The 23781-nt window shown below is 41.7% G+C and overlaps 3 protein-coding genes across 6 annotated transcripts; all 3 read left to right on the top strand.

Annotated features, from left to right (window-relative positions):
* Positions 1-599: 599 nt before the first annotated feature.
* amdhd2 (amidohydrolase domain containing 2) lies at positions 600-7876 on the top strand. 3 transcript variants are annotated; one of them, XM_026362033.1, is made up of 12 exons: positions 600-925; positions 2040-2193; positions 2281-2417; positions 3489-3628; positions 3853-3907; positions 4137-4349; positions 4602-4690; positions 4980-5124; positions 5876-5983; positions 6104-6172; positions 6300-6401; positions 6528-7876. In XM_026362033.1, exons 2-12 carry the CDS (start codon positions 2111-2113, stop codon positions 6605-6607), a joined length of 1221 nt encoding a protein of 406 aa, XP_026217818.1. In that variant the 5' UTR covers positions 600-925; positions 2040-2110; the 3' UTR covers positions 6608-7876. The 3 variants fall into 3 exon arrangements, with proteins under 3 accessions (XP_026217818.1, XP_026217811.1, XP_026217803.1); XM_026362026.1 differs by having other exon boundaries at positions 600-734; positions 5876-6172; XM_026362018.1 differs by having other exon boundaries at positions 5876-6172.
* A 2074-nt stretch (positions 7877-9950) lies between these two features.
* Positions 9951-18221, top strand: LOC113160568 (calpain-15-like). The gene is made up of 12 exons (XM_026357889.1): positions 9951-10111; positions 12442-13537; positions 13867-14075; positions 14265-14448; positions 14930-15153; positions 15265-15390; positions 15552-15704; positions 15810-15971; positions 16135-16355; positions 16441-16586; positions 16794-16972; positions 17395-18221. The coding sequence occupies exons 1-12, from the start codon at positions 9951-9953 to the stop codon at positions 17570-17572; spliced, it is 3039 nt and encodes a 1012-aa protein (XP_026213674.1). The 3' UTR covers positions 17573-18221.
* Positions 18222-19147: 926 nt separating this feature from the next.
* On the top strand, positions 19148-23541 carry LOC113158876 (STIP1 homology and U box-containing protein 1-like). Of its 2 annotated transcripts, XM_026355176.1 has the most exons (8): positions 19148-19301; positions 20077-20260; positions 20760-20958; positions 21121-21286; positions 21390-21480; positions 22375-22431; positions 22546-22662; positions 22761-23540. In XM_026355176.1, exons 2-8 carry the CDS (start codon positions 20141-20143, stop codon positions 22884-22886), a joined length of 876 nt encoding a protein of 291 aa, XP_026210961.1. In that variant the 5' UTR covers positions 19148-19301; positions 20077-20140; the 3' UTR covers positions 22887-23540. The 2 variants fall into 2 exon arrangements, with proteins under 2 accessions (XP_026210961.1, XP_026210970.1); XM_026355185.1 differs by lacking the exon at positions 19148-19301 and having other exon boundaries at positions 22761-23541.
* The last annotated feature ends 240 nt before the right edge of the window (positions 23542-23781 follow it).

Here is a 23781-nt window from a genome sequence, read left to right as displayed (position 1 = left end):
CAGTATGTATCACAACTTTGATTTTGAGTCTTTCTCCTCCCATTAATCACCTCACAGCCGTGATGTATCTGGTGACTGTCTGGTGTGGTCGGGCGTCCTCACAAAAAGTGATTGTCTGTCAAAAACTGATTTCCTAACCGTGACCACTTCCCATGGACAGCAGAGCTGTTGTCAGCACTACACTGTCCTCCCTGGACTTAATTTAAAGATGAACTACTAAATTGATGTTTGATTAATCATTGATGTTTAGGAAATAATTTCTGCAGGTCATTATATATAATCATATACAATATCAGTCACAGTTCTTTGCACTTATTTTTACTGTTGATACTTTAACTACATTTTGCTGTGGTATATACTGCAGTACCTCTGTACTTTTACTTAAATGTAACGCAGGACGCTTAATTATAGCTGAGTATTTCTACATAGACTAATGCATTGGTACTTGTATGGGATCCGAACATGTTCTCACTAATGATGACTGTACTTTATGCCACACTCACTAAATGTGAGGAAAGTGTGGAAAGTGCAGACTCAGTCATTTTTCTGTTTTGATCAGCTGACCTGCAGCTCCGCTCCGTCACATGACTTCATCCGCTTCCTCTGTTTGGTATAAAAGCTTATTTCTCCTCTGGATTACCGACATTTGAAGTACATTATCATCGGAAAACAAAAGTCTTTGCTTGCTTTTTGACGACTCTATAGACCAGCGCGGCTGGAACAAATACGAGAATGTACGTTTGCCCAAATCTGACATTTTAATGTAGCGTGCCGCACTTTGGGACTTAGCTCAGAGTGTGGACAGTGTCGTAGACTCAGGTTTAAACTTGTACTGAAATAATAATCGTGTCGTGGGCTAAGTGTATGCCGAGTTGACTATTGGAATCTACATATTCTCACAACTCTTTCGGTTTCCCATGTCAAGGTATGTAAGTTATGTTACAGCTAAAAATGCGTTAAATGTACCCATTTCTGCATGGGGTTTGGCATATTCGCTCCTCGTAACTCGTGAGCCAGAAGTAAGACTTTCCCAAACCAGTCTGCAGGAGTCTTCGTGTACAGAATTATATAATTAATTCCTTAAATAAAGGCGATGGCTGGGGTTATTACTTGTTCTGAATATTGCAACACAATCCAAAACGCCATGAAAGCATAAAGAAGATCAGAGGTCAAAGTCAGCTGCTGCACCCACTGTGATAAGATATCAGATATGTTTAATCCGGTGCATCTGTGGTTGGACACTTCATCTGAGCCAGGCCCTGCTGCTCCGTTCCCACTGTCAGTGGTAAATAGAAAAATGAAGTATACCAACCATCACTGACCATCAAACATCAGTGTAAACGACAGCAACCAGGCTGCCAAACAAGACAGGTCTTGAGCAATCAGTGATGTGCACACACTCCATAAACATTTCAACCATGCTTCTTAGTTTGTTAGGTACAACAAGCTAAATGTAATGCAGTTCTTTTCAAGTCCTCCCTCACGAGGGTGAGTTAGTTTTTGTATAGTTTTAGAGGTGATTCAACTGTATGATCAGTACTGAGGCATCACTTTGCATTGCTGTTGAACTGTGCTGTGTTATGATGAAAAGTGGTTTATTATTATGTATTATTTGTCTAACTCAGTTATGTCAGTAAGCTTAGACTAAATGACAGATAAAACCCAGTTCCAGTTCGGGGTCAGGTGGGGTCAAAGATCATTTGGGGGAAGGACTCTATATGACTCCGCAGACCATAAATGCAAAATGTCCAGTTGAACTCTTTACTGATTCTGAAGGTTTTCACATTGGAATAATTTTTGCAGCGTTTTCACTTATCTGCCCCTCAAAGTCTGTGGTAACGACCAGTCCAATATCTTCTCTCTGCAGTAGTGATTCTAATACCAGCTGATACCGACCGCTGATCTGAGCAGAGATATATTATTTCACCAACTCTATAACTCATTGCTATAGAATATTGTATGTTATTGACGTATAATACTTATTATTAATAAATGATAAATATAATTGTTCATTTAAAGATATTTGATTTATTACTTAGATTTCAGACTTTTCCAGTCATCTGAAGCAGAGCAGTGGATTTGTCTCCCCTTGTCTGCTGGGAGAAGAAACATGCCGTCCAACAAGTCGGTGTCTGATGCTCCTATCACTCAGTTCATCAACTGCAGAATACTGAGAGACCACCAGCTGCAGAGGTATAGCACACAAGCACAACCGGCCTGCAGATACCACCAATTATGATGTAACAAAGAAAAAAAAAACAAGTCTGTGTGTGTTTGCAGGGAGGACCTGTGGGTGCGCGAAGGGAGGATTTTAGATCCAGAGAAGCTGTTCTTTGATGAGCATGGTTACGCCGATAATTGTGTGGACTGTGAAGGCAGCATCATCGCCCCGGGCTTTATAGACGTTCAGATCAACGGTAAATGCACACACACACAACTCGGCATGCTGATAAGGCAGCAGTAGTTTAGATAAATAGTTGCAGGGTACATTTGTGTGTATTTTCAATGCACACAACCTCCTGACTACAAAAAGTTATCTACAGAAAATATGATCTGGTCAAAATCCAATTCAATAGTATTAACAAATATGATGTGCCTTCAGTAATAACACAGAAAAACATTCTGATCTGATCTGATGTGAACTCTTTGAATAATGACCTCCAAAAAGCTAAGTCAAGTGTTAGAATAACTGAAGTCTTGTTGAGATAATTATAATATATAATTTGGAGATGTGGACTAGAGCTACTTTGACTGACAAAAAACACTTATTGTTCGGCTTATGTAAGCCATAAGGGAGCTTTCAGAGCATCTAAGATCAAGAATTGTTGATTTACATGAAGCTGGAAAGTGTTAAAAAGTGATTTAAAAGACTTTAGAAACTCAACAGTCTACAGTTAGATAAACAATCTACAAATGGAGACACTTTGGGACTGTGGTTATTCTACCAAGAAGTGGGCGGCCAGTCAAAATGACCCCCAGAGCACAATAACGCTCATTAATGAGGTAAAGAAGCAACCCAGAGTGACAGCCACAGATTTGAAGGCATCAGTTGGGGAAGGAAGCTGCGGTTTGCTAAAAAAAACATTATGCACATCTGAAGTTTGCCAAAGAGCACATTGACAATCCACAGTGGTATGTGGCAAAATGTTTTGTGGACCGATGAAAGTAAGATTGAACTATTTAAAAAGAACGGAGCACTACATCATCCCAATTGCCGAATCAAAAAAGTTCTTCAGGATAATGTGAGAATGTCTATACGTCAGCAGAAGCTAGGTGATGCTACAGGACAATGACCCAGTGTTCACATACTTTTTTATTTTTTGTGTTATTATTTTAGAGCACTTATTTTTCTATTATCATACTTGTTAATATTCTTGACTTAGATGAAATGCCAAAAGGTTCACATACTTTTTCTGGCCACTGTCGTACCAGACACTATCAATACGTCTGTGGTCGACGTGTCCTCATCACCTGTCCTCCCCCTTTAGGAGGATATGGCATCGACTTCTCTCAGGCCTCTGAGGATGTCAGCAAGGGAATTTCATTTGTTGCCAAAAGGATTCTGGAGCACGGTGTGACATCCTTCTGTCCAACGCTGGTCACCTCTCCTCCTGTGGTCTACCACAAGGTAACATCACCTGTGAAAATGCTTACCTGAGGATGAACACTACACATTTTAGACACAGAATTGATTGTTTGTTGTTATTGCTGTCAAAAACCTGCGACTTGAAGTGAACATTTTTCAGACTAAAATATCCCTGGTTTTACCTTTAATATTTATTAAATGAAGCTTTTAGCTTTTAGCCATTTTCTAATTATAAGATCTCATCATAATCAAAATGTGCGTTACAGGTTCTGCCTCAGGTCAAAGTTCACAATGGAGGACAGCATGGAGCTGGAGTTCTTGGTAAGATGGGACTTTTGCAGCACAAGTTTAAGACAGCTGAGGTGCAGCAAAAGTGACTTCAGGTCTCGGCTCTGCAGTCTGTTAGGAGAGTCACATGGTTCTGCACAAACAGGATGATAATGTGTATTTGTAAGGGACCATTATCAGCAGTGGAGGAGTATTACTGACAGATTTACATGTTAAAATCTTTTACCTCCGTTTGATCTCCTTTCTGTCTCTGTGTTTTCAGGTTTTCATCTGGAAGGTCCGTTCATCAGTGTGGAGAAAAAAGGAGCTCATCCAGAGCAGTATCTCCGTACCTTCCGGTCTGGAGGGATCGAGGACCTGATGGAGGCCTATGGCAGTCTGGACAACGTTGCCATGGTGACACTGGCTCCTGAGTTGGCAAGCAGCCAATCGGTGGTGAGGGAGCTCTGCCAGAGGGGCATCACTGTGTCGTTAGGTGAGCAACATTTACTCAACTACATCCGCTGAATTACAAGAACCTATCAGGCTCTGAGAAAACTGATGTCGGGCTCTGATGTTAGTGAATTATAAAAGATGACGATGTCTAGTATCAAAAAGTGGGTATTGACTTGATGAAAATAATAATAATAATGAAAATGTGAAGGAGTTAAGCTTTAAATGGAGAAGAACACAACACAGTTCTGTTAGGTTCATTCACGTGTTAACTCACGATCTTTCCTCACTGTAGGTCACTCTGTAGCAAACCTGTCCCAAGCTGAGGAGGCCGTTCAGAACGGAGCTTCCTTCATCACTCACCTCTTTAATGCCATGCTGCCTGTGAGTTCCACCTACATCTCTTTAAGATAAGATAGGAGCTGTGTTGTGGACAGATTCACAGCTGCCGCATGTCACTGACAGTATAACATTATCACGTCAAGGGTGCATACATTCTCCACTTAGGGAAATGTTCAGTTGTTTAGCTGATAAATGCTCCACTGTGTTCACCAGCCGGCGTGCAGATGTTCATATAGAAAATACCGGATTAGATGAAGTAAATTAAGTTTGTTTTGTGGGATGGGATGAAGTGGGATGATTATCCTTCTGTCTTTGATCTGCTGCACTTCAGTTCCACCATCGGGATCCTGGTATAGTGGGTTTGCTGACCAGTGATCAGGTTCCTGCAGGCCGGACAGTTTACTATGGTATGATAGCAGATGGGATCCACACCAACCCTGCTGCTCTGCGAATCGCTCACAGAGCTCACCCGTCAGGTCAGTGGTCTCTGTAACGTTATGTCTTTAGTTTTAGCTCAGAGTTTCAGCACTAAATATAAGATAGAAATTGAGTTCCCTGGTAATAAACACTCCCTTCAGCAGTCTGGTCAAATACTGTATATAGTCAAATGTTTTCATCTTTTTCTTCCCTCAAGATGCCTTCACATCTAGACTGCGGTGGATTAATTATCCACTGTGGGTACATCATTAGTTGTGACTGCACGGCGTGTTCTGCTGTGTGTACATTTGGTGTTCCCAGCTGAAGACTCACACTTTTTACAGACCAGTACGCCCAATGAGCCATTATCAGCGCCTGTAACAGCTGGTATCTCCTTTGTTCAGGCTTTTGCATTTTCATTTTAGAGGCCATAAAAATAGAACAGCCTGCCTGTTGCCATCTCTCATTTCCCAAACTCTACTTCGACTTCTCTCCTTGTTGTATCTTCCACAGTGAAGCAGAATGTGAAATATGGCCTATAAAATACATTTCTTCTTACCATAAACATGTGTAGCATTCCTGCCGCCTTGGGAGATATGCCTCGTGATGAATTTAGATTAAATGTGATTTCAGACTTTCAACATTTCCTCTAGTGCCATCACCAGGGCAATAAAATAAGTTCATAACCAAAAAATAATTACAATCCCATCATCCTCAGCTGTACTTAATGGGTTCTGGTAATTTGCCAGTATTAGCAGGCTAACATGCTAAGATGGTGAGGATCACTGACCAGTTTGACTTTATTTTCAGGCTTGGTGTTGGTGACTGATGCAATCACGGCGATGGGTCTCCCTCCTGGCCGTCACACTCTGGGTCAGCAGGTCATCGAGATCCAGGGTCTCCACGCTTACGTAGCAGGTCTCAGTTTTTTAGCAGTATTTAAACAGATTAACACAAATCTTACTGACAAGTCTTTGAGTTTTAATTCATATGCTGTCTGTGTTTTGAACTCGATTGTAATTATTGTTTCTCTTTTAGGCACTAAGACTCTCAGCGGAAGCATAGCCACAATGGATATGTGTGTACGGCACTTCAAACAGGCTTCAGGTCAGCTTGTGTGAATAGATTCCCCTTTATAACGTCACAACAACTCTCCCGTCTTTTCTGAATTGTCTTTTTGATATGTGTGTGTGTGTGTGTTTGTCTGTGTGTGTCTGTGTGCGCACTAGAACAGGTTGCAGTGTAGAGGAGGCCCTTGAAGCTGCCTCGCTCCATCCCGCTCAGCTTCTGGGCATCAGCCACAAAAAGGGAAACCTGGACTACGGCTCAGACGCAGGTCAGGATTTACCCGCCACAAGAATCCACATTCCTGCAGCATGAACATATTAACTGTTCCTACGCATTGAACCAATTCTCTGTGTGTGTTTGACTTGTGCCTAAATCACATACACGTCTTTTGCAGATCTAGTTATAATTGATGACGCTCTTAACGTCAGGGCCACCTATATTAATGGAGAGGAGGTGTGGAGAAAAGAACCATAGAAGAATAAGCTGATGGAAACTGGCCAGACAGCGGGAACCATCCATGCCTTCAAGGGGACTCTGTTTCCCATAGAGCCACAAATCTGTTGACTGCTTTCAGAGCACACAGCAAAATTAATCTTTAGTTCTTCTACTTCTACATCCACAGTCACCATTTTAAAGACCAAAGTGTTTGGAACCAGGACAAAACAAAAACCTCTGAAACAATTTACCAAACTCAGATTGATGTGAGGTTTAGTGCAGACTACAAGGCTTTTGCCACAATTTGCCTGTCCCATATTTTCCAGCAGTATTTAAGTCTCACTGTCTCATAATCTAAATGCGCTTCTAGTTTGGGTGTGTTGAAGATGAGTGTGGAGTGGGAGAAAAGCAGTACACTAACTTCTCTACATCTTATTCAGTTACATACATTGGTCTCTATACAGTATGTGTCTCGCGCATTCACTCTGTCTGATTTATATTTCTGTAGATTAAAGGTTAATCTGTGCTCGTTCTCTTGGCAACATCTCATTTGTTGCTTTTCTAAAACCAATCTGTGCTCTTTTACCGCCTTTTTGTACAAACACAGACAAGTGTCTGGTTAAATAAAAAATAATAATATAAAAACAGAAATATGCACCTGGGCAAAAAGGACAAAACCTGCCCCACCGTGACCTTTCACCCGGGGAGTATCTTAATCAAACCCCCCATTTGCCCCAGCCTCTGATTTTTTTTTTTTACATCATCCGTAAACCTCACCTGTGAAGACGTCATACCTGTGAGCAGCACAAAGTCCTGTAGTCTGCACTAGTGCTAGAGAGGCCTTTATGACAACTTTATATTTGGTCCATCCAGAAAAGTAGTTTTCATATGAAGAGTTTTAAGAAGGATCATGCCCTTGTTGTTTCCAGATGATTTAGATTTTATTTTAATCATATTACATGGATTTGCTTTAAACACAAACGTTTTGTTGTTAAACGATAAAAGAGAAGTCAACTGTCATTGAATCTGACTGTAACCTTTGAAGTATCATATCAGTATTTTTTAATCATCCTGTTTATTACAATACATATAGACATATAAGGGAAATGTACATCATATCGGTTTATTTATAGGCTATAAGTAAATTCTAAATGGAAATGCAACTACATAAAAAATAAATAAATACATGTGCTACTTTTCTTGAGCTTAATAGTTTCAGTGTTACAACCAAAAACTATACAAGCAGCTCCTGAAATGTAAATATAAATATAAATCAGTGGCCGATTATTAAATGACTTTCATATTGAAGTAATATTTCATTTGTGATTGGTGTCGGGTTAAAGGATTAGCTAAGTCATAAACAATAAAGCTAATATGATAAAGACCGAGGCTGACGAGTGTCCGCATCTTTCACGACCGTGAGGAGGAAACAGAAATCAGCTCGGTGTGAAAGAAGGTCCGTGTGTCCCGTCTGCTGCCCCGTGTCATGTCCTTAAACTGTCCCTGAACAAAAAAAACAAAAAAACAAAAAGCTGTCCACGAAGATGGAGACAGTAAGACCGAAGACGACGGGAAAGGGTCCGACCTTCAAAATAAAAGACTTCAAGCCACAAATTAAGATAAAACTAAAACAAGGAAACGGTAAACAAACGTGTTCTCACTATATTTAGAGAACAGAAATTAGGGATGAGTGTCTACAGTGGCTGCAATCAGGTCTATAGGTACAGGAACAGTGCAGAGAAAGGAGATCATCCTCATTTCCTGATGCAGCTCAATAATAATTAAAGTGTGCTATATAATAAATCACTCATGTTTACAGAAGCTGAGATCTTTTTGATTGGAAAATGACTTTCTGTGAACTGGTTAACAAACTAATCTGGGCTTTGATGGAAGGTAACAGTGGGAAACAGTGACGTCCCCCTCATGTTTTCTTTTTTTTAAGGCATTTTATTTTGTAGCGTGCGACAGGAAGTGTTTTGTTTTCCCCGACGCTTGACAGAGATTGTGAAAGGAGACCAGTGGTGACTGTGCAAGCCCGTGCTCAAATTAAAGGAGGATGCAGGGAGATGTCAGGCAGCTGGAAGTAATACCCCCCCCCCTCCTCTTCTTGCACAATCCTCGCTGCAGTCAGGTAAGTCGGGCTCTTCACGGTGCTGCTGTTCGTTTTCATGTCCCCATGCTGCTCTGCAGTCTCTCATTCAGCCTCCAGCAGTACTGCAGGTGCACCAGGTTACCTTAAGTCTATGCGAACTTCAGTATCAGCAATAGAGGAGCATCTGCATTGAGCTTCAGAGGGATTCAGTTGGATGCCAGCTGCTCTGAAGGCAAACCACTCAAAGAGTATGAATTCTTCATTTTTAATGAATCTGGTCTTTTTTTTTTATTCAGAGACAGATAAAAGACACACTCACAAAGAAGGAGACACAGGGAGAGATGTGATTTTGAGTTTACATTGATAAAACTAGTGATTGTAATAGAAAACATAGATCATATGTCTCCATCTTCAGTGTGTCCTTATCCAGTGCATCCGATGCTGGAGCTCTTGAGGTTATTACAGAGATTTCAAGTCCTTGTTCAAGGACAAAACTGTGGCGAGATCAGGGAGGAGGCTGAATCATTCAGATACAAAATAAGCAAGATGTGACATGTGCATGTACTTCCCTTTGATTCACGAAAGAGCCACAGTAACAGTGTGAGCAATGTCAGCCACAGATGCAGCTTTGATGCTACTTCGTCCCTGTCAGTACTGATTACGTGGGAATAGTGAGTGTAACCGAAGTACGCTGTCATGCATGCTTCTAAACTGAGCAATGTCAAACACAAATTTTATATTCTATTATTATTACTGACACTTTTATGATTGAAGTGGAACTAACTCCCCTTTAAAATGTCTATAACAGTACATAATTAATTGCTGTAAAAAGTATTATTAGTAGTAGTGTAAAGTATCATAAAATAGAAAAACTCAAGGGCTAAGTACTTCAACTTTGTGTTAAGATTAGATTTAGATTAAATCAAATGACTGTGCGTGCCCGTGCTTAAAGGAGGAGGATGAAGTAATACGCATCTTTTTAAGCAGAGTACTTGTATACATGTACTGTACTTGCTAGTTTTCACTACTTCTCATGGTTATTTTACATAAATGCCTCTTTTTTGTTGCAGTTTCCTCTGTTCTGCACAGTTTTTAATGGGTTTTTAATGTTAGGTGTCAAACCGTGCGACTGTATATGCACATATAGTATGTATCATTAATTTATCATTAACACCGATAGATTGACGCTCTCCTCCCTTTGTGTGACGTTCTCCTACTGCAGAGATTACAGTCCCATTATTTCTGATCCTTCTTGTCCTTCAGGGTCTTTTCACCTGATCCAGCAGCACCATGGGAAGTTCCACCTCCTCCCTTGTTGAAGACGTGGAGGGTGAGGCCACAACCCGGGGTGCTGCTCTTCCCCCCTCGCCTATCATGGGATGTCTGAGGAGCAGCCAAAGCACCTTCCTCCCTCGGCAGCTACCCAGGCCCGGCAGGCACAGAGAGCGCAGGTTAGTGAGGAGCACAGACAGGAGAACAGTGGGGGTAAAGCTGTCATCCCAGAAAAGACACTGTTGTTCAGGCCAGGCAGCAGAAAGTAATGTAGTGTGAAAACAGCCCAATTTCCTGGGGAGTAAAAAAACCTGACAATGTAGCAGACCACGATGTTCCTGAAAAAAGGCGTGAAGAGCAACAGCATTTGGATATTTCTGGGTTTCCTGGAGGAAAACGAGCAACGGTGGCGGTAAACACTTCTTCCCAGGCATGCATTAGTGGTCTTTATAATAACAAATCAGCCTCTGAGCAAATTCACTTCATTTCCTTTCTCTTGAGACATCAACCTGACCCCCCCGTCAGTTTGTTTGATGTTTCCATCAGTTCCCAGCGTTGGCTCAGACTTAGCGGTTCACACGCTCATCCCGACTGCTACACACCTGACAGAGCACCCCAGAGGTCACAGCCCAATTAAGCTCGTGTAACTACATTATCAGGAAAAACCAGAGATGCAGTCGTCACGTCACGTCACTGACCTCCTTCCACGTGCTCACTGAGACTCTGTCCATGCAAATCATGGAGAGAACTGACAGACCTGGACAGAAAATGTGTTAATGGAAGGGACCAGTATCAAGGCACCTTATCAAATAGGACCTGGTAGCACACAGTATGAATACGGGCTAAATCCAACAAGTCACTGTCTCTTTTCTGAGACAGTGACTTGTTGTCGTGTTTATTTTTTTTATCCTCTGTGTTAAAATTAGTGATTATGATTATGATGACCTATTAAGGTTACTGGGCCACATATTGCAACTTTACTTATATTTAATTTATAGTGTTAATTTATAGTACATCCTCAGCTCAAGCATGTGGCCATGAATCTTTTATGAACTAGTCGATATACAGTAAACTCCACCCTTCCTGAGTTATGTTCAAACCTCCACTTATTAATTATTACTGCGTCTCTTTCTGATATACTGTCTGTTTTCCATGCAGTTTAAGTCTTCTCTGCTTCCACATTGCCCCAGTCTTCGTCCGACTTTGTGCCAGGCGAGGGTCAAGTTACTCACTGACAGGAAATGTAACGCTACTGGGGAAATCCCTGATGATTGTCCTGGTCTGGATCAGATCATCCTACATTACATTTGATGCACAGAGATCAATTTGTAAAATTGAAAAAAAAAATTAAAAAAATGAAACAGCAGTGATTTAGTTACATGAATCAGATGTGATTCCTTTCCAGTGTTTCCTGTACGTATACTTTGTGAAGTGAAGGTGCTGAAGGCAGGATCTGCAAGAGACACTCCAGTACAGCAAAGGAAAGTTAGTCTGCTTTGTTATTTTGCACCAGTGGAGAGAAACACCTGTATCTTAGAGAGCGTTTGCACTGCGCTAACCCGTCCAGGTTGGGCTCCAATCTAAGTTTCAGGCTTTATGCCAAGTTACTTAGAATACAGTTGGAAAATGTGGGCCAGTTTCTGCACAGATGTCCCACTGGTTCCTGCAGTTTTAAAGTTCTCCCTGGATAGCACAGATAATCTGGGCCTGTTTCACAGCCTGAGCACAGCGGGGAACATAAATCATAAATGTGTAACAGTGTTTTTTGGGCCTAATTGCAGTCTATTATAGACGAATGAACACCCTGCACAGATTGTAAGTTGATCTTATTGTGGTGAAACAGCTGGGGTGGTACATGTGGAAGATAAGAAGTCGTCAGTCTCTGTGAGAGACCAGTTCAATAATAGTTTCTGCAGCTACTGTGCTGCAGCTTTTATGTATCATTTCCATATTCATACATTTTAATTTCCCCCCATCAGCTACCACAGGGTATCGAAAAATGTACCCATTTATAGTTTTCCCTCTTCTTCTTCTCTGGCATCCATTTGCTCCCAAGAGATTTAACAAACCAGAGCTGAAAATATTTTTGCCTCACGCTCACTGTTAGAGGTGAGATTTATGATGATTATTGTACCAATAAATACCAAATATCAGTCATCTCTGAACTTTACTTTTAACATCCTCTAAAAAGCAGTTTCAGGGGGATCATATCAATAGTTATTTATTGCTCAGTTCTGTGATAAATTCAGGTAATAGTCATATTCATCAATTATTCAGGAGATGTTTAAATTAGATTAAAGCTAATGTAAGAATTGATCCCTGAGGGTAAATGCAAATGTTTCAGCAGCACAGAGACAGGCTGAGCTTTATGAAGACCTATTTGAGTCAAAAAACTCATCGTAAAAATGGAAAATTAGATTAGAGAATTTAATGTATAGAGTCTACACACGTGTTGCATCAATAATACAATTATAAAACCATTTGTGAAGTCCTGTTTCTTCTCCTCCAGTTTCTCGTCTGGTTCGATGCCCATGCAGAGGAGCCAGTGGGCTTGCGGCTGCTGTACTTTCTTGAACGCAGCTGGTGCCCCCCGCTGCTCCATCTGTGAAGCCCCTCGGCGACGACCGGACACCCGTTGGATGTGGAACGGGACCAGCAGGGAGGACTGCCGTTGGTCCTGCCCACGCTGTACACTGGCAAATTCCCCTGACAGTCTGTCCTGCTCTCTGTGTGGCTACACCGGATCACTGGATCGACCCCGGGACTCATCTGCAGACCAGCCTCGACCTCAGCGCTCCAGTAGCTGCTCCGGTCCCCTGAGGTCTTCGTCAAGTGAACCAGGCGGGCAGCAAAACAGAAAACAGTCAGATGACGCAGATAAACACAGCCTGGCTTGGGATTGCTTGAGGTGCACTCTGCAGAACACCCCTACCTCCATGTCCTGCTCTGCTTGTGGCGGACCACGCAAACTGTCTCTCCCTCAGATCCCTGCCGAGGCCTTGCTCATGCCCGAGGTCCGTGACCAGACAGCAGCACAGCAACCAGAACCTGCAGCAGGAGCGCTTTCACTTTCCATATCAACCAGAGGGGAGAGTTTACCGGTAGAAGCCTCATATCCAAACACAAACCCCTCACTGAACAGCAGGTCATCTTCAGGTCATAATAACGCAGTTCCCTGCAGTCGCAGAGAAGTGCCGCCTCCAGATGTTTGCCTAAGCCAAACTCATAACATGAGCGCTTCTCCTTCATCACTCGCTGTTTCACATCTGACTGCACAGCCGGAGCTTCCGCCAGGCAGACGGCTCAGCACCCTTAAAGAGGAAATGTCTCCTCTGTCACCTGCATCAGATGCCTCTGTGTCGTTTCCTCCGGGTGGGGTCCCTGGTAACAGGCCAGCGGAGTGGTCATGCCCAGCATGCACTCTCATTAACGGGGGCCAAGCCAAATACTGCCTGGCCTGCCACACTCCTCAGCAACACACCACACAGCTTAAACCCGCACTCTCCCCGAAGAGGAAGGAGAGCATGCTGGTGGAGGCACTGCGACAGAGCGATGAAGGAGAGGCCAAACATCTGTGGGAGAACATCGTCAGCTTCTGCAGAGAGGTCTGTGTACGACTCACGCTCAGTCAGGGTACATGACCCTTTACACTCTAGATGACATTTGTTTCGCTGATTCTTAGCTACTCTTAAATACAATGTTCCCAGAAAATATCAAACAAACTGAAACAAAAGGAACTTACAAGCTTGTGAGAGAAGACCCAAAGGAGACTTACACAAAAGTATTGTTCCAAGTTCCAAGTTTATTTGCATATTATAAGTAACATATAGAACAAAACTGAAACTGAAAATCAGGGCTTGGTATCAGATACTGTAAGAGAGACATTGGGAAGTATTTCTGTTTCCACAGTTCCCTTTTCAACCCTTCATTTCAGAACGCAGTGACGTTTGTGGATGACAGTTTCCCTCCTGGTCCAAAGTCTGTGGGTTTCCCCGTGGACGACAGTGTCCAGCATCGGGTCAAAAAGTGGCTTCGTCCCCACGAAATCAACTGCTGCAACTTCAGGGACCGTGGGATAAAGTGGTCTGTTTTCCGCACGCCTCGCCCATCTGACATCCTGCAGGGACTTCTGGGTAACTGCTGGTGAGATGACTCAAAATATCAGTTCAAGAAAACATAGTGTTTTTAACGTTTAGCACATTTAATGTTTAAATATCTGCTAAAAACTAAAAGAAGTAATGATAGCTTGTTCTTGTTCAGTGGGTGGTTTGAACTCCAGATGGATCCAGCGCAGCTTTGTGTCTTCTGTCTGCTGAATGTTTTGGAGAACAGGTTCCTGAGTGCCTTGGCTGTTCTTGCTGAACGTCCCGACCTGGTGGAGAAAGTGATGGTGACCCGCCTGTTGTGTGCAGAAGGAGCCTATCAGGTGCGTCTCTGCAAAGACGGCTCGTGGACCACAGTGTTAGTGGACGACATGCTGCCGTGTGACGAGAACAGCCACCTCCTCTTCTCTCAGGTGAAATGTTTGTAGCCCACCTCAATTACCCATTATGTACATTTTATTGTACTCACTTACTACTTATTGTACAACTATGTGTATTTGGCAGCATCAGCTACCATTTTCTGTGTAAGATTTGATGCAATGTTGATATAAAAAATAATTCAAATCTTTATATCATTTCTCTGATGTTTTATGTTTACTGAGTGAATGGACAGTTGAGTTATAGTTGCCACTGACTGAACACAATTGGGTTCTTCTACTTTTCGTCTCTGGAGTAGTTAAAAAATGACTGCATCTTCTTAATAGTGCTTTACCTGACAAATAACATACCAGCGACTTCAGTTATTTCTGTCTTGAGTTCTGTTGCACTTTTGTCCCCCAGGGTTAAATTCTTCTGCTCATCACCACAGATCATTTTTAGGCGGTGGTGCTGACGTTAATTACTTAATTAGAAATTCTCTTAATCCTTTCTGTTGCCCTCACTTTCCTTCTCCAGGCCCAGCGGAAGCAGCTTTGGGTGGCTCTGATAGAAAAAGCTCTGGCCAAACTCCACGGTTCCTACTTTGCTCTGCAGGCGGGTCGCGCTATCGAGGGCCTGTCCACGCTGACAGGGGCCCCCTGTGAATCGCTGGCCCTCCAGGTCAGCGCCACCAACCCCAGGGAGGAGCCCATTGACACAGACCTCATCTGGGCCAAAATGCTGAGCTCTAAAGAAGCAGGGTGAGCGTCTTGAAAAGTCTCTAAAAGGACTGAAACTGCCTTAACGCTGTCTGTGTTAAAGCTGATAACCTTTCTATAATAATTAATCCTAATAGTCGTATGTGCTGCTAGTTTTCTCATGGGAGCATCTTGTGGAGGAGGTAACATGAAGGTGGATGACTTGGAGTACGAGTCTCTGGGTTTGCGTCCACGACACGCCTACTCCGTCCTTGATGTGCGAGATGTCGACGGCCACAGGTGAGGACACAATTCAGTTTTCTTTGGCCGTATTTGTGCTTGAGATGTTGATTCAACTTTACCCAGGTGGCCCCAGTGGAAATATTTGTACACCTTTAGTCAATTTAGGTCTGTGCACTGGATTTTGTATGCAGTATTTATCGTCTGTTGCCTGTCCTCAGATTACTGCAACTGAGAAACCCATGGGGTCGGTTCTCCTGGACCGGACCCTGGGCTGACGACTGGCCAAACTGGCCTCCACATCTGAAGAGGGAACTCTGTGCCCAGCGAGCGGAGGATGGGCTGTTCTGGATTGACTTCTGGGATTTTATCAGGTAGATCATTAAATGGTGAAATAAGGAATTGCAACAAAATGTTTGCATTTTTACAGGAAAACTCATACTCAACAAATGGAACAGTAAAGAGTTTGTCCTTGGCAGGTACTTTGACTCAGTGGATATCTGTAAGATTCATTCAGACTGGCACGAGGTTCGGGTCCCAGGTGTTTTCCCTCGAGGAGCGGACGTCCCTGTGACAGTGGTGTCGATCACAGTGCTGGAGAGAACGGCTGTGGAGCTGGCTTTATTCCAGGAGGGCAGCAGGTAGAGTAACACCCACAGTCTTACCACACCTCAACAGCAGTTTCTATTTTATTATGGTCCTTTAGGTCATATGCATATGACCAGTCTGATACCTGATGTTACTGTCTGTTGGAGTATTTTGCTGCACGTCTCTAACTTTCCTCTGTTTTATGTGATTCCTTAGGCGATGGGACACATCAGAGAGCCACCTGTTGGATTTATGTGTGTTGGTGTTTCGGGTCTCTTACGACAGCTCCGGGACTCTGACGCTTGGTCGTCTGCTGGCTCATAGCCGGCGCTCGGTAAGGCGCTTTGTTGGCTGCGACGTCATGCTGGAGCCTGGGGAATACGTGGTGCTCTGCTGTGCTTTTAACCACTGGCACAGCACCTTCACAGACGGGACAAGTAAGCAAAAACAACTAACTAAATATTTTTAGATATTTAATGCTAATACTTAATCTGTTATTAAGCTACTACTGTGTGTTTTTAGCAAGCGACGGCAGATCAGAGGCACCTGGTTACATGCTGGCTGTTTATAGCTCCAGGCTGGTGATGGTGGAGCAAGTGACAGCCTCTAACACAACCATTGCTGATGCCATCAATCAACTGACAGAAAGTAAAGGAGAGAGACATGAGGTGATGCTGCATTAACTCACTTTTTAATCAAATTTATTTGCATAGTAAAGACAGAGGAAGTTAAATACCAAGTCAACATTTAAGGCTGAAGCATGAACATAAATTGAATTGTAAAAATTGCAAAACCTACGGCAGCAGCTGAATAAAAGCATCTACAAATCATAAAAGTCGCTGATATGTCCGTATTGAACTTCTTGTGTGTGTCAGGGTCGAGAGGGGATGACCTGTTACTACCTGACACACGGCTGGGCAGGACTCATCGTCATGGTGGAGAACAGACACCCCAGACACCACCTGCATGTGTCCTGTGACTGCAGCGACAGCTTCAATGTGGTGTCGACACGCAGCAGCCTCAAAACCGTCGACAGCATCCCTCCTCTGCACAGGTTCACTGCAACACACATCACTAGTGAAACCAACACTTTGTTAATGGATCCATTTCACAGGAAACAACTGATGGTAAAACAGCTGCTTACTGTAGTATGTAGAAAGACATAGTGCTTTTGATGGGGACTATTTTCAGTGGGGGATTAATCCACATTTTGTGCTATAGTGAATATTTGGTCCTGCAGAGCAGTTTATATGGGATTGATTCAAAATAAACCACATTATGTGCATTCATAGTAAAAAACAATGTGGCTCGTTGATGTGTTTTTAATGGTTGACAGACATCTTTGTTGCTCTATGACACAGAGAAAGATGAGATAAATAAAAGAGCAACAGTGCAAACAAGGATCCATCAATGGACATCATGATGTGTCAGTCATGGATGGTTGTGAATGAAGCTTTGTTCCTCTCTCTCTCTCAGGCAGGTGCTTGTAGTTTTGTCTCAGCTGGAGGGAAATGCTGGATTCTCCATCACACACAGACTGGCTCACCGTAAGGCTGCCCAGGCTTCTCTGGGGAACTGGAGCCCCTCGAAGGCAACACACAGTCCTGCTCTGAGCCCAGAGACCGCAGGTCTGCATCAGCCCCGACCCCTCTGACTGCTCATTCAAGCCAGTCAGTCAAAATGGGAGATGAACAGATGAACAGATGACAGATGTGTTCTCATACACCGACTTGGGATCAGCATGGAGGCAGTCCAACAATTTGGGACTTATGCTGGCTTGTCTGATATGAATGTTTGATAGAAAACAGGCCCAGTTCCCAAAGATGTTGGATTATTTTGTGTGGATTATCCAGAGGATGTAGATGCTATAATTTTGCATCATTTCCGTGTGTCTTCAGAGCCCATCCACCTCCAAGAAATGTCTCATCCAGTCCAGGAGCAGCAGATCCCTGCAGAAAGACATTTAGTCAACACACAATGCACTTTATATTTGCCATTTCAGATCATCAGGATATTTTTCAGGTCATTAATTGCATTGATGATAGATAAGCAGAAGTTATTAAGTTAGTTGTTTCTGAACTGGCTGCCAAGAATTTGAAAAACACAGACATGGTGTTAATTCTTCCCATTGGCATTCTGCCGTACTGCAGTCTTTATACATGTAGGGTGTTTAAATGGTGTTTCCATCTAGCAACACAGCTCAGAGTCGCTGTGTGATCATATTAGCACTTTATGGACTATAAACTATGCTGCATTCTTTCGGCCTTTTATTTTAAAGGAGACGTTTAAAATATTCTCATGAATTCAAAACCATTATGATGTTGTTAGAGAGGACATAAAAACTATGCAAATGTTTAGAACTGATCATCAATTAAAAGATGTATAGCTCTTTATCTGTGGTCTATCTTTCTACATTTTTGGGATCAAGGTTGTGGTTATTGAGTTATACGGCAGGTTACTTGGGTTACTCACCACATCCAAAATGTCTGTGCTTGATAGGATCTTTAGATACAGACTGTTTGAAACATACAAGTCAACGTCAGAACTTTGTCACTGGGCAACATCCTGATCGATGCCTCCATGTGAAGACAAGTTGAAAATTACACCTTCTCAAGGATGGTGCATGTCATGGGAAAGATTTTATTAGTCAAATCAAATATATGAATAATTCTATAACACAGTAGTAAGTGGGAAAATATATTGCTTTTTGATTGAAATATCTATAAAGGAAAGGGTAAGTTTTTTACACTTTATATATTTTTTATATATATCACACTTGATAGTATTATAAGTCACACTGCAGGAATACAATTTGAGGTTGCAATTCACACAATGAAAACATCAATATGAATTGCTTTCTAACCTCTAACCCTAACCCTAACCCAAGATTAAGAGTCCATGCTCCTTTCCAATGAACGTAATTAATCACTTAATTTAAAAAGTGATGATTTTGCATTGGTCTGATGCTGATGTTCAGCATCTGGACCTGTCGTCGTGTGGGCTAGGTTTTATTAAAAGATAAAATGTACTTTACTTAACTTAAATATTTTTTTTTTCACAGTTGTTGAATAGAAAATGTTTCATCATGAAAGCATTTTTATAAAATAAAATATTGTTTTCAATAGAAAAACATTTATCTTTAATAAAACACGAAATATGAATAATTATAATGATAGTAATGGGCGTGGCTTTGGGCCTGTCTCCAGTGACGCGTTCTGCGTCACCGGTCAAAACCAAAACATCTGTTGGCTAATTTGCAACTTGTAGCTAGGTAGTTAGCCAGCTAGCTAAACGACATTAAATCGGGTTATTTTTACCTAACAGTTACTGCACATAAATACACATCTGTTTACAGCCAAGTTTTTATCAGACAGGAACATCAGGTATGTAGTTAACGTTACACGTCATGGTGAAATGTACCGTTAGCTTAACGTTGCATGTGTCGTATTAAGGTCCCACTGGCTGCGTTCAGCGGTGCAACGTTAACCAGCGTTAGTCGATGTTGTTCCGGGGGTTTGTTGGCTGCAGAATGCTCCTCTGAGAGAGAACAAGCTGCTACACAACACACGGACATTTAGGGACAAATAAGTAATTATGTGGGAAATGGTGGCGTAATAGCAGAGGGTTAGCTGACGGTAGCTACGCAATAACTAAGATTCCTTGAGCGGCGACAGCTCAAATTTCAACGTAATGAGAGTTAATTAAGGAAAAACCTCATGTGTCAGTAATGATGACACAATAAGACCAAAAAACAAACAGGTAAAACTAATGATTTCACGTCATGATCCATGATCATGGTACGAGGTAACTTCTGTAACGTGTCTGTTGTCAGACAGATGGATAGATATATTTCTACTCAGTAATATTCACAAGGAGTTATTGTACTTTTCATCCCACTACATTTGTTTAACTACTAGTTAATTATTAAGACTCTAACGTCAGGATTTTGGAAAAAACAACCTTATTGACAAAGCTACAAGATAAACAGTGTATTCACGAAATAAAAAGATTCAATCCATTGTGCATAAAATGCACTGTGTTATTTTATTTTGCTGCTTTGTGTTGTTCCCACATTTGAAATTATGTCATATTTATAACTTTGCTATAATTTGTTTTTCTCTTTTTGTCTCAATTTCTGCCCTGCTTGTTGGATCTTAGTGTCAGGATAGGGAAGCAAAGTGAAGAGGCAGCTGCCAGCGGTGCAGCGAGCCTGGGGGACAAAATGTCAGAGAGTCCCGAGAAAAACACCTCGGTGTCGGCTCAGGAGCTGAAGGAGCAGGGCAACCGCCTTTTTCTGAACCGCAAGTACCTGGAGGCCTCTGGCTGCTACAGCAAAGCCATAGTAATGACTGGGTGATGGGGTATATGTGAAATAGCAGCACAGTGTGACAAGCAACATAGTTTTCGTCTTAAACATTTCCTAGTGATAAGATGTTTGCCTTACTCACAGGCATTAAGTATAATAATGTCTGTGAGTATGATTATTATAATGATGATTATTGTTTATTATTTGTAATATTTAGATTGCGCAAAGCGTTTCCACATTTCTTGATACTTCATAGTGCCGAAGTGTTAATTGATAACAATCAGGTTAATTGCTGATGAACGTTGATCATTATTTGAAGCATATATTTGTATTTACTTATGTTAATTTAAGTGCTGCATAACCATGTAATTGGTCCCACTCCATACACTTTTCCAATTTGGGAAAAAGTAATGCTTTGGTGTTAGATTATGAATTGGTATTGGCAAATAACTTGAGCTGATATATTGGAATGAGTATCTGGACTAAAAATTTTGGTTCGTTGCAGCCATACAGTTTCTTTTTTTTGTCCCATTAGACTTACAGCCCCTCTGTCCCAGCGTACTACACTAACAGAGCACTGTGCTACGTGAAGCTGCAGCAGTACGACAAAGCTCTGGCAGACTGCAGACATGCTCTGGAGCTGGATAGCCAGTCAGTCAAAGCTCACTTCTTCATGGGCCAGTGTCACCTGGAGATGGAAAACTATGATGAAGCCATTGGCAATCTGCAGAAAGGTACTAAAGATGACGATTAAAACTGGATCTATTTAGATTCTGTGATCAGCTAGATCATGAAGTCAACATCAAAGTCTCTTTTTTGGTCTCCATCAACTCCCAAGTGAAATATCTGATGTTTTAGGTACTAAATGCTCCACTGTGTAAGTAATTTTTTTTTAGCTTATAACCTTGCAAAGGAGCAGCGGCTGAACTTTGGTGACGACATCCCCAGTGCTCTGAGGATAGCTAAGAAGAAGCGTTGGAACAGCATGGAGGACAGGAGGATCAACCAAGAGAGTGAGCTGCATGCGTACCTCACCAGATTGATTCTTGCTGAGAAAAAGAGGCAGGTCCAAATTACACTTAGTTATTTGGCAAATGCAAAAATTGCAAAAACGATTTATTCCATAAATTGTCCTGAAGTAGTGTCTGTGTGCTCTAATCGACAGAGAACTGGAGGGCTGCAGACAGAAACAAGAGGACAACAAGTCCGATGACAGCAGAACTCAGCACAAACTCAATGAGATCCACTCAAAGCATGTATGTTTTAATGATTATTATATAAACAAGAAACACTTAATTTTAATTTGTAATTATTTTTTTGTTTTCAGATCTAATTCATAGATAAAGAGGTGGGAAATATTTTGTTAATTCTTGTTGTTTTTGTTCAGTTCAAGTATAAAAGTTTTTAGTCAGTTACTAAAATGTTTTTAGTAACATTTAGTAATGTTTTTAAGTTATTGTGAGTGTGCTGGTTATATATATAATATTACTGTGTTTTAGGGGTTTTGAGCTATGCAGAGTGCTCTGGAAAGCAGAGGAATGAGGGCTAGCCACATAAAGACAGAAAGCATTTGTGAATGAATGAATGAAGCAGAGCTTAAAATTTGAGGTTCTCTTTAAGCGTGACAATGATGGACAGGATCAGAAATGAGTACATCAGAGGGACAGTGCATGTCAGATGTTTAGGAAAGTCAGAGAGGCCAGATTCAGGTGGTTTGGACATGTTCAGAGTAGAGATTGTGAACATATTGGTAAATGGATGCTGAGGAGGGAGCTGCCAAGCAAGAGGCAGATGAATCGCTGGGGAGACACCTGAAAGGAAACAGCCGAAAGGAAAAGAAGAAGAAGAAGATAGGAAGGAGAGATAAAAATCAAGACATTTATTTAAATGTATTACAGTGATGCTAGATGGTTCATGATGGCATTAGACAGAACTATGTAAATCTGTTGGGACTAACCTGCGTTGCCATTTTTTTTCATTCTGTTGCTCAGCTGAGAAACACACTGAACCCTCATGTAATTATTCTTAATTTTAAATTATTCTGACTTAAGTATGTATTAGCTTTTGTCTTGTGATGTTATACATATCTATCACGTACCACTATTATATACATACACATAACCCTGACCCTAATCTGTGTGTCTCCACAGGACAAGTATCTTTCAGACATGGAGGAGCTGTTCTGTCAAGTAGATGAGAAGAGGAAGGTAAGTGTAACTCTTCATGTACTAGTAAACAGTGCCTCAAGTTGACAACAACAATCCTATTGACGTTCCTGATATAGACACATATATAGATTGTATTTGTTGTGTGTTTGGCAGAAGCGTGAAATCCCAGATTACCTGTGTGGAAAGATCAGCTTTGAATTGATGAGAGAGCCGTGTATCACTCCCAGTGGCGTCACGTATGACAGGAAAGACATTGAAGAGCACCTACAGGTAAAAACGTCTCCCAACTCTGTACATAGAGAAAAATAATTTAAAATGTTTTCCCACCATTTTCACAAACTCTTATACTGTTTGTTCTTTTCCTTAAGCGCGTCGGCCATTTTGACCCAGTGACGCGCACTCCACTGACCCAAGATCAACTCATTCCTAACCTGGCCATGAAGGAAGTCATCGATGCTTTTATTTTGGAGAATGGCTGGGTGGAGGACTACTGAACATTCACAGGAAGGAGGTCTTTGTGATAGTTTGTGAATCAAGACAATCAGTTTGTTCCGTCACATGTGCTTTAGTAGAAGCCTTCAGTCATCCAGAGAAGCTGCTGCTCTGTCATCGCTGTAATGTAAGCTTACAGTCTAAAACTGGTTTAAAACCACGATGAGTACATCAAAACACGTGGTCTCTTGAACTTGACGGAGCTGTAGTTTAACAATCAACTGTGTTTTAGGTTTCAGTGACGCTCAGCTGCGGCTGGATAGAGCAAATGTAAAATATACAGATGCTTTTGCTTCAGTGAGAAAAAGGAGAACAAGGGAAATTAAAGACAACATACACTGCCCATCCCAAAAAAAGTCACACACTTTTGTTGGACAGCTTTTAGCTTTGATTATGGCACACATTCACAGTGGCATCGTTTCGATAAGCTTCCACATTTATTCCTCTCAAGAGTTGGATTCATTTTCACCAAGATCTTGTATTAATAATGGGAGAGTTAGACTACTGTGGAAGGTCTTCACTAGCACATCCCAAACATTCTGGGGATAGGATTAAGGTCTGGACTTTGTAGTGGCCAAACCATGTGTGAAAATTATGGTTCCCCACTATCCTTCTAGTTTTTAATAATTCGTTGGACAGTTCTTAGTAGTTTCATCAATCTTCTTAGATGTTTTCTTTGATTTTTCTTTTAATAATAATTAATAATAATTTGACCCTTCTAAACAGATTAACATTTTTTTCACAACCACAGGATGTGTCTTCAGATATGGACGCTTAAGAAATAAGAAGCTACTCACTGCATCAGTTATGGTTAAATAACTTGTTACCAGCTAAAGCATAATCATCCATACAGTAATTATCCAATAGGAGGTTCTTACCTTTTTGCTTAGTTAAATC

The sequence above is a fragment of the Anabas testudineus genome, chromosome 8, assembly GCF_900324465.2.
Source record: "Anabas testudineus chromosome 8, fAnaTes1.2, whole genome shotgun sequence".
Classification (NCBI taxonomy): domain Eukaryota; kingdom Metazoa; phylum Chordata; class Actinopteri; order Anabantiformes; family Anabantidae; genus Anabas; species Anabas testudineus.
Note: the sequence above shows the minus strand (reverse complement) of the source record. Positions and strands in the feature narration are given on the sequence as shown.